Consider the following 10,787-nt stretch of genomic DNA (forward strand, 5'->3'; position numbering starts at 1 on the left):
GAAACCATAAGACAGGAAACAGATGACCTTTTGTTTTGTTTTAGCTTTGGAAAATGCACGCTTAGGTTTTTATTGTTTATTTTTACTACATATGACGTCAAAAAGGCATTTAGATACTTGTCATGTAGAAGAAAATGGGAAAGTGAAACTGCTTGTGGTTATTTAGAGAATGGGAAATGTGAAGTCACTCTAAAGTGATGTTTTGTCATTGATCAAAAATACTTGTTTATGAAGATTATGAAGCGTGGAAACTGTTACAAAGCTATTCTTTACTTTCATGGCGAAGCCAATGTTTAATCAATTCTACAGTTTCTGCAATTATCTTAACACTGTTTTTATCCCCTGTAAAGCTAAACACGTAGGAAGTCATATTTGTTTCCTTTAGAATGTCCATAATTAGCTGTCTTGACATTCTGCGATGTCAGATCATTCCTCATCTTTTCACTAAACAAGGAAACTTGTCTCGCACAGGTGGAGCCACAGTGTTTGTATCTCTTACACTATTGTTACTGTTTCTGACTAAATCCTTTGAGGGTTTCTGTAAATATTCAATGCAGCTACATTGTCTGAAATGTGCATAGCATATGTGTTTAGTAACCACTTGTTCAGTGATTAAGAGCAAAGGCGCGGTGCAGATACTCAGATTTATTTGCTGTGATTACTGAATGTTGAGCAGTACACGAGCTAGAGGACAGTACACTGTTTGCTTGTGATGTTTCAAGAACTACGCAACTGTGGATTACCAGTGCGCATTAACAGACTCTTTGCTTTTGTGTCTGTAGCTTGACTCACAGTTCTAATCCATAGTCTGAATGTAATGCTGGCTGTGAGTACACTAAAATGTGTTGGCTGTTAAAGGAGAGCATGGTGGTCTGCCAGAGATGTTGGCAGGACTAATTCCAATCATTTCCCACAACATGAGTGGCGTCTACTGTAAGACCACTAGGTTGAGTCTCTATTCACGATAATTTGCTTTCTTGTCTTCAGGGAATTCTTGAGCCTTATTTCTTCTTTATTTAAGATATGTTTCTGGAATCTTTCAAATCAATGTTGTGGTGTGTTACAGGGGTTGGACAATGAAACTGAAACACCTGGTTTTAGACCACAATAATTTATTAGTATGGTGTAGGGCCTCCTTTTGCGGCCAATGCAGCGTCAATTCATCATGGGAATGACATATACAGTCCTGCACAGTGGTCAGAGGGATTTTAAGCCATTCTTCTTGCAGGATAGTGGCCAGGTCACTACGTGATACTGGTGGAGGAAAACGTTTCCTGACTCGCTCCTCCAAAACACCCCAAAGCGGTTCAATAATATTTAGATCTGGTGACTGTGCAGGCCATGGGAGATGTTCAATTTCACTTTCATGTTAATCAAACCAATCTTTCACCAGTCTTGCTGTGTGTATTGGTGCATTGTCATCCTGATACACGGCACCACCTTCAGGATACAATGTTTGAAACATTGGATGCACATGGTCCTCAAGAATGGTTCGGTAGTCCTTGGCAGTGACGCGCCCATCTAGCACAAGTATTGGGCCAAGGGAATGCCATGATATGGCAGCCCAAACCATCACTGATCCACCCCCATGCTTCACTGTGGTCATGCAACAGTCTGGGTGGTACACTTCTTTGGGGCTTCTCCACACCGTAACTCTCCCGGATGTGGGGAAAACAGTAAAGGTGGACTCATCAGAAAACAATACATGTTTCACATTGTTCACAGCCCAAGATTTGCTCTCCTTGCACCATTGAAAGCGACGTTTGGCATTGGCATGAGTGACCAAAGGTTTGGCTATAGCAGCCCGGCCGTGTATATTGACCCTGTGGAGCTCCCAACGGACAGTTCTGGTGGAAACAGGAGAGTTGAGGTGCACATTTAATTCTGCCGTGATTTGGGCAGCCGTGGTTTTATGTTTTTTGGATACAATCCGGGTTAGCACCCGAACATCCCTTTCAGACAGCTTCCTCTTGCGTCCACAATTAATCCTGTTGGATGTGGTTCGTCCTTCTTGGTGGTATGCTGACATTACCCTGGATACCGTGGCTCTTGATACATCACAAAGACTTGCTGTCTTGGTCACAGATGCGCCAGCAAGACGTGCACCAACAATTTGTCCTGTTTTGAACTCTGGTATGTCACCCATAATGTTGGTGCATTTCAATATTTTGAGCAAAACTGTGCTCTTACCCTGCTAATTGAACCTTCACACTCTGCTCTTACTGGTGTAATGTGCAATCAATGAAGACTGGCTACCAGGCTGGTCCAATTTAGCCATGAAACCTCCCACACTAAAATGACAGGTGTTTCAGTTTCATTGTCTAACCCCTGTATTTAACCAAAGCCATACCTTCTTTAAATTTTTTCTTTTTCTTTTCACTTAGAATATCAGTCTATATTAATAGTGTGATTAACCTATGTTAGTCTGATTATGCAAATAAATTCTGTTTTGCTATCAATTTATCTGAGGGTGAATTGTTTAAATAAGTTCTTTAATTTTTAATTTGGTTTTAAAGTAATAAATCTTTGTCCTTTTACTCTATTTTTTAATGTCTTATTTATTTGTTTAATTTCTCAAAACACGCTTACCAGAAGCTCCCAGTAACACCTACCATTTAAAATCCAGTCAAATAAGGTGAATTGTTGTATTTTGTGTAGGTGGGAAATATGAAAAACAGTCTCAGATAATTTTTTCTGTCATTTTTTTGTCAGTAAAACTGTGGAGTTATGTCTCCAAATATTTAAATAAAAAGTGATCGTAGTTTATATTATCCAGAAGAGAGTCCAGCATACAGGGAAAAGCTTCGTGGAAAACGGCGGGGTCACATGAGAGTGGGGTTGTCCTGTTTGGGGAAACGTCTCCATCTGCTGGATGAATACTAGAATTACAAGTACAACATCCAAGGGACGTTTATATTTGAGATTCATGATGTGCATTTAGAGCTATTTGTCCAAAACATACACGTAATGTAGTAATCACACACACGTTGACTATTTGTCTGTGTTTCTGTGTCCTGGCAGCTTAGGCAAACAGTATGGTGGGTCTGATTGCCTCGCAGCGTTGATGGCAGATTTGCTCTAAGAAACAGATACAGCAAGTCACATCTGGTTCAGGCCGCAAACTGAAAAAGGTCACAACAATAATAAAGAGCCAAAGATGAAATATGGTGCGGGAAACCAGGGAAATAACAATAACAAACAATATTAAGAATCACACACCTCGTTGTATGTGTATAGCTACTGCTTCCATGTATATGGAAACAGCTATTATTACATGGTTTTTCCACTCACCGACCACTGTATTGAGTAGCTACAGTAGTTTAATTGCTTTAACACAAAGCGACTCAGCCAATCACTTGGCAGCAACTCAAAGCATTTTGGCATCTAGACCGTAAACAGACCTTAAAGAAGGTTAAACCGAGTATCAGAATGAGGAAGAAATTGAAATGACGGAACATGTTATGGTTGTTTAATGCCACATGGGCTGGTATTTCTGACAATAGTGATCTGCTGGTATTTTCACACAACCATTTCTCAGGTTTGATAAATAAAAACGGTATAGAATATTATAAATAAAGCATTGTCTTATTTTTTATGAAATACAAAACTAAAACAGAATATAGGTGGTTATACAATGATGTACAGTAGGTGGCAGTATGCACCTCTGAATTTGTTGCGAACCGCCAGCAGAAGAAGAGAAGAAGCAGCAGCGCCAAAAGAACGGACCAAGAAACTACGGTACAAAGCCAGGTAATGTTAAAAAGTTTATATATGTCTTAATGTCGTTAATATATGCTCTTGGTCCGTCATCTTGGCGCTAGTGCTGCTGCTTCTTCTTCTGCTGGCGGTTCGCCACAAATTCAGAGGTGCATACTGCCACCTACTGTTCATCATTGTATAACTCCACCCACTATATTCTGAGGCTGAGATCACGTGACACCAAGTCGCTGATGTAAATTCGTATTCTCAAAGAAAATAAATCGTATTCACAAACTGTTATAGCATATTGTATTCATAAAGAATAAACCACAACTGTAAACTTGAACTTTGTGTTTGTAATTTCTTGAAGCTGTAACATTTTATTTTGTATTCTTACAGAGAAAATATACCTCTTGGATTTTACTTATGCACAACTATTGACTAATATGCACACATTTCCGTTTTTACATACACATTGTTTTTGACAGCGTTCTTACCCCATAGTCGCGTCCTGATTTCTCCTTGCCCTCTTACATGTCCCGATAACACCGCTTGATGGCAGCACTGAAACATCGTACTTTCACGAGCAGGCGAAGAAAATCAATTTCTCTATTTTGATTGGACCAAGTGTGACGTCGTCCACAGACGTAACACCCGGAAGAATGACAAATGTTTATCGCTTAGGTTTCGGGTAAGTCTTGGTAATTTATTCAGCCGTTTTCACAAATGAAGAAAGTAAAGTTTTTCCACCGCGGTATTGAGGTCATTTTGATGGTTGAAAAAAAAAAAAAATAAAACAGACAACGCTCTTCGTCTTTAGCAAACTCACAAAGTTAGTCGTACCTGTTTGTTTTAATTTTTGTCTTCAGCCATGTTAATGTTTCTGGGAGTTGCTCCTTAGTTTATCCTGGCTGTTTATGGTTGCTGTTTACTTCGGCAGCTTGGGCCTCTGTAATTATTTTCTGTGTAGAAGAGAAGGACCCAAATATAGCTTCAGTATATAATGTCTAAAGGTAGAAATAAAAAAGAATAGCAGAAGTCAAAGAGAGGGAAATATATTTAGTATATATTTAGATTAGTTTTTTTAAGTTGCATTTCTGCTCATGCTCTCTGCAGTAGAAGAAAACTACTGGTTACTTATTTATCGGTTATATTCATTGATTTAAAATCTTTTCAATAAGTATATCTCTGTTTACATCTGAAGTTTCCTTAATGCAAACAGCGCACACCACAGACCAAAATGGCCTCATACTTTGATGAACATGACTGTGAGCCCACCAACCCCGAGGAGCAATATCGTCAGAATGCTCTACTGGAACTGGCAAGGTGAGATCCAACCTACTCGACACGCAGTTTAACGTCACTGCGGCCAGATTCTAGCTCTGGGATTGGTCTTTGTCTTCAGGTCTTTAATGCAGGGTTTGGACCTGATTGACTCCGGGGCGTTCGACCTGTCAGACTGGGACCAGCGGCTTCCTCCCCCGGCTGCCAAAGCTGCAGTTCAAACCCTCACAGTAGTTGTCATTTCCGCAGAACAAGCAGGTGAAAGACTGGTTTCAACTGTTAGTTGGAAAAGCCTAGATCTTAATTCCCAGTTCTGGATAAGTATGGGAAAAGAAAATAGAGTAAATATTAGTATTTCCAGACCTGTTAATCTTTCCCATTTAATCATCCATTTATCCACCCCTCCCTCCCAGTTTCTCCATTACCCATTCATGAATTTGTAAATTGTCATCCTTCTTTCCTCCCTTCTCTTTCTGAACCGCTGTAGTTTTCAGTGTAGAAATATCTCGGAAAAACAGTCGTATAATATCGCTAAAACGGAAAGAGAATTTTGTAAATATGAGTTTGGAAAAGGATTAATTGTTGACAATAATGGTGTGTAGGAATCCTGTACAGAGAAGGTTGATGGATCGTAGTATTGAAAGCTGCTGGTTACATCATCTTGTGTGCATTTCAGGACACCTCATTTGGCTCTTTGTGTCCTCACAGACAGAGGTCTGAAGTGTCCTGTGTGTTTGCTGGAATTCGAGGAACAAGAGACGGTTCGAGAAATGCCTTGCAAACACCTCTTCCACTCAGGATGTATACTACCTTGGCTGGGCAAGGTAAAACTTACAAATGTGTAATTTAAGAAAAATATTTTTTTTTACAGCAGCTTACTGAAGTCTCTTTGAAACTTTCACATTTTCCACTTTTTAATCACAGACTAACTCCTGTCCACTTTGTCGACTTGAATTACCGACTGACAATCCAGAGTATGAGGAGTTTAAAAAGGACAAGGTGAGCTGGCTTACCCATGAACTGTTTCACATTCTTTCACATTACAACCATAATGTAATGCAAGTCATTTAGATTTTACTGTATCTGATAAGCCAACATGCTGTGCATCCAAGATACTGACTTTGATCTGAGTAGTAGGGCTGAAACTATTAATAATAATAATAATTTAGACTTTATTGCTCTCACAATGGAGAAAGTATCCTCTGTATTAACCCATTCATTGTGCGGCACCTGGGAGGCATTCAGGGGCTATGCGTCTTGCTCAGGGAGCCAGAGTGGCAGGCTGTGGGATTTGAACCAGGTTCCTTGTGGTCATAGTTTCTAACCCCATGCCACCACTCCCCTGATTAATCGATTATTAAAAGAATTGTCCACTAATTTAGTAATTAATTAATTGCTAACTGGAGTATTCACACTCTAAAACATGGCATTTGCTGAAAGAAAAACCCACTCAGAGCAGTAATTATGCCAGAATTGTACAAAAATATTTACACTTTTCATATAGGATGAAAAACCTTCTTTGTCTTTAAATATGCTCTATCCAGAATTCCTCTTTGGAACAGCTTTGCTTCCCAAGCTTCAAATTCATTAAAAATATCTCCTATTAATCATCTTTTGACTATTTTTTCGATTAATAATCTGATAGCAAAAGATTAATCGATTAGCTAAATAATCATTAGTTGCAGCCCCAGTCAGGATAAATCCAGCTGTTCTGTGAAGGTCTCAGAGGTTTATTAGAGAACATTAGTGAATAAACAGCATCATAAAGACCAAGAAAAACACTGAAGTTGCACAGAAAGTTAAGGCATTGTTGGGTCATAAAACATGAAATAAAACAATATCCCACGTTTTGAACATCTAACAGAGTACTGGTATGAAAATGGAAAGATTATGACACAACTGCGAACCTATCAAGGAATGAGTGTCTGCTTAGTGGCAAGAAGAAATCTATTGTAGAAGGAAAGCCTCCAGAAGTTCTGTTTGCAGTTTGTCACAAGCCATTTAGGGGAAATGGACACCGCACATCATCCTGAACACTCTAAGGACGTAGGAAAACATAGTGGTGGCAGCATCATGCTGTGGGGATACTTTTCTGCAGCAGGGTAAGGTACGCAGGGAAGATAGATGAAGGTAAACATAGGGCAATGCTGGAGGAATACCTGTTAGAAGCTGCAGAAGGCTTAAGACAGAAGCAGAGCTTCACCTTCTAGCTGGACAACAACCCTAAACATACAACTAAAGCTGCAAGGAAATGACTTGGATCAAAGCTAATTCATGTGTTAGAATGGCCCAGTCAGGATGTGCCCCTATGAGGCAGCAGCTCGACGCAGCCTTCCTTTGCTGCATGTCTTACATGCTTCTTTCTCCGCACCTTTACTTTCTGAACACTGCAAACAAAGGCCACAAAATAAAAATAAAAATGAATCGTCCAGTCAAAGTCCAGATCTAGGAGAAGACTTGAAAGTTGAAGTTTACAGATGCTACCCATGCAGTCTGACTGAGCTTTAGCTAATCTGCAAAGAATGGGTAGAAATGATGGCAGAGGCTGGCCGAGACCTAACCTGCATGACCTGTAGCTGTATTTACAGTGAAAAGTACTCCTACAAACTATTAACTCAGCAATAGTTTTTATTCACTTTTAAGTTCACAGTTCTGTGCTACTTTGTGTTGGATTTCGGTATTTTTTGCAAGGTGCTGTCTGTCAAGTGGACCAGTTATGTCTGTGTTTTCAGTAGGAACTGAGCTGTCCATGGTTTGGTCTTTCAGGAGAGACGAAAACAGAGGGAGCACCGACTGGAGGACCTGCACGGAGCCATGTACACTTGATGAAAGTGGACTGAAGGTGTTCCCCTCCCTGCATGCTTCAATACCACCAAGCTGCATTCATACTTCTGTAGAGACACCAGTTCTACAAAGATAGAATCCTGTTTGATGTACTGAGAGCGTTTTATTACCTACTATATTTAGTTGACAAAAAAACAGAAACCTCTTGGCAGAATCCCCACAACAGCCACCAACCTCACTGGATGCTGCATTTTGTTAAAGTTAAGTTTTATTAAATTATTTCAAATTTCACCCAAATCTGTTTATAATACTTTAGGTCAATTTTATCGATATGAGCACCTTGGAACGTTGTGGTGACTCCAGCTAGACTAACAGTGGGCAGTGGGAACATGATAATGAAACATTTGAGATGCTCTTTGTTTGAACTCGCTTGATGTTTTCAAATGGAGCCGATTGCAGCACTGAACACTCTGACTCTTCATTCCTTTTTTTATTTAAATTTACAAACGTCTAATGTGCATAGAAGCTATCAAGTCAATGAGAAATGTTTAGGAAGATGAAACGATCAGTGACTATTTGTTAAATATAAAACAATAATGTTTAAACTTTGAAAACCTCTTTTTTTACAGCTGTATTTGTTTTGGAAATAAATCTGGACATATGCTGAAAAGGAAAAATCAATCATTTATGCATTTATGAGTTAAAATGAAATCATTTATCAAAGAAACAAAGCAGATCTTTGCAGATCCTTTCTGACTCCTGTTCTCATGGACAGCCTGTTTTATCTTTCCACTAACTGAGGCTTCCTGTGCAGACTGGAAATTAGTTTATTCATTTTCACATTTGACAGACCTCTTCCAGAACAACACAAGAGTTTACTGTTTGAAATGCTCCACCTTAACCTCCATTTTATCTTTCCTGGTGCTGACATTTTCCAGCAGGACTTGGTACCTGCCCAAAGTTCCAATACCAGCTTCAATGACGACGCATTGCTTGGCCAACTGGCAAAGTGACCTAAAACCCATAGAGAATCTGAGCATCATCAAGAAGATGATGTGAGACACCAAAGCCAACAATGCAAACGGGCTGAAGGCCACTATTAAAGCAACCTGGGCTTCCTGAACACTTCAGTAGAGCGCCTCCATGCTATGCTGCATTGACAGTCAGCTTCTCCAGGTTTTATGATTGATATTTTATCTTTTAACTTCACCATTTATTATTTTCATCTTTTCAAATGTTTTTAAAAAGTGCACTTATTGGTTCTTCTTATTACCTCTAACTCCATGGCTTCAATCATCTTTCTTATGCAGCCATTGTGCTCTCCTAAACTGTCCAGGATGATAGCCAGTAGCACACAAAACTGTTTTTGCACCTACTATAATTTGTGCAAGCAATCCCAATGGATCACCTGCAACATGCCCACTAATTGCCCGTGTAATGTTTATTTTGCACATGAAATTTAGCATCCCTTCTTTGAGATCTTTGTAAATAGTGTAAAGTACATGGGCATATCCTTCATTAGGGCAATACAGGTCCTTCTCAAAATATTAGCATATTGTGATAAAGTTCATTATTTTCCATAATGTCATGATGAAAATTTAACATTCATATATTTTAGATTCATTGCACACTAACTGAAATATTTCAGGTCTTTTATTGTCTTAATACGGATGATTTTGGCATACAGCTCATGAAAACTCAAAATTCCTATCTCACAAAATTAGCATATTTCATCCGACCAAAAAAAGAAAAGTGTTTTTAATACAAAAAACGTCTGCAAAAATGACTGCTTCAATGCGGCGTGGCATGGAGGCAATCAGCCTGTGGCACGGACGAGGTCTCATGGAGGCCCAGGATGCTTCGATAGCGGCCTTTAGCTCATCCAGAGTGTTGGGTCTTGAGTCTCTCAACGTTCTCTTCACAATATCCCACAGATTCTCTATGGGGTTCAGGTCAGGAGAGTTGGCAGGCCAATTGAGCACAGTGATACCATGGTCAGTAAACCATTTACCAGTGGTTTTGGCACTGTGAGCAGGTGCCAGGTCATGCTGAAAAATGAAATCTTCATCTCCATAAAGCTTTTCAGCAGATGGAAGCATGAAGTGCTCCAAAATCTCCTGATAGCTAGCTGCATTGACCCTGCCCTTGATAAAACACAGTGGACCAACACCAGCAGCTGACACGGCACCCCAGACCATCACTGACTGTGGGTACTTGACACTGGACTTCTGGCATTTTGGCATTTCCTTCTCCCCAGTTTTCCTCCAGACTCTGGCACCTTGATTTCCGAATGACATGCAGAATTTGCTTTCATCCGAAAAAAGTACTTTGGACCACTGAGCAACAGTCCAGTGCTGCTTCTCTGTAGCCCAGGTCAGGCGCTTCTGCCGCTGTTTCTGGTTCAAAAGTGGCTTGACCCGGGGAATGCGGCACCTGTAGCCCATTTCCTGCACACGCCTGTGCACGGTGGCTCTGGATGTTTCTACTCCAGACTCAGTCCGCTGCTTCCGCAGGTCCCCCAAGGTCTGGAATTGGCCCTTCTCCACAATCTTCCTCTTCTCGTTGTGCAGCGTTTTCTGCCACACTTTTTCCTTCCCACATACTTCCCACAGAGGTGCCTTGATACACTCTGGGAACAGCCTATTCGTTCAGAAATTTCTTTCTGTGTCTTACCCAAAACAAATTCCTTGTATGTCCAAAAACGTACTTGGCAATAAAGCTTTTCTGATTCTGATTCTGATTCTACCCTCTTGCTTGAGGGTGTCAATAGTGGCCTTCTGGACAGCAGTCAGGTCGGCAGTCTTACCCATGATTGGGGTTTTGAGTGATGAACCAGGCTGGGAGTTTTAAAGGCCTCAGGAATCTTTTGCAGGTGTTTAGAGTTAACTCGTTGATTCAGATGATTAGGTTCATAGCTCGTTTAGAGACCCTTTTAATGATATGCTAATTTTGTGAGATAGGAATTTTAGGTTTTCATGAGCTGTATGCCAAAATCATGTGTATTAAGACAATAAAAGACC

At 40.2% G+C, this 10,787-nt stretch overlaps 1 protein-coding gene across 2 annotated transcripts; it reads left to right on the forward strand.

Annotated features, from left to right (window-relative positions):
- Positions 1-4,282: 4,282 nt before the first annotated feature.
- rnf181 (ring finger protein 181) lies at positions 4,283-8,444 on the forward strand. 2 transcript variants are annotated; one of them, XM_047381865.1, is made up of 6 exons: positions 4,283-4,390; positions 4,922-5,025; positions 5,105-5,241; positions 5,692-5,807; positions 5,908-5,982; positions 7,750-8,444. In XM_047381865.1, the coding sequence occupies exons 2-6, from the start codon at positions 4,940-4,942 to the stop codon at positions 7,807-7,809; spliced, it is 474 nt and encodes a 157-aa protein (XP_047237821.1). In that variant the 5' UTR covers positions 4,283-4,390; positions 4,922-4,939; the 3' UTR covers positions 7,810-8,444. The 2 variants fall into 2 exon arrangements, with proteins under 2 accessions (XP_047237821.1, XP_047237822.1); XM_047381866.1 differs by lacking the exon at positions 4,283-4,390 and adding an exon at positions 4,509-4,531.
- Positions 8,445-10,787: the final 2,343 nt, after the last annotated feature.

Source organism: Girardinichthys multiradiatus, chromosome 12 (assembly GCF_021462225.1).
Source record: "Girardinichthys multiradiatus isolate DD_20200921_A chromosome 12, DD_fGirMul_XY1, whole genome shotgun sequence".
Taxonomy (NCBI): Eukaryota; Metazoa; Chordata; class Actinopteri; order Cyprinodontiformes; family Goodeidae; genus Girardinichthys; species Girardinichthys multiradiatus.

Coding starts and splice junctions, on each gene's coding strand:
- rnf181 (XM_047381865.1), top strand. CDS start 4,940: ATGGCCTCATACTTTGATGAACATGACTGTGAGCCCACCAACCCCGAG. Junction 5,242..5,691: donor CATTTCCGCAGAACAAGCAG/GTGAAAGACTGG, acceptor GTGTCCTCACAG/ACAGAGGTCTGAAGTGTCCT. Junction 5,808..5,907: donor TACTACCTTGGCTGGGCAAG/GTAAAACTTACA, acceptor TTTTAATCACAG/ACTAACTCCTGTCCACTTTG.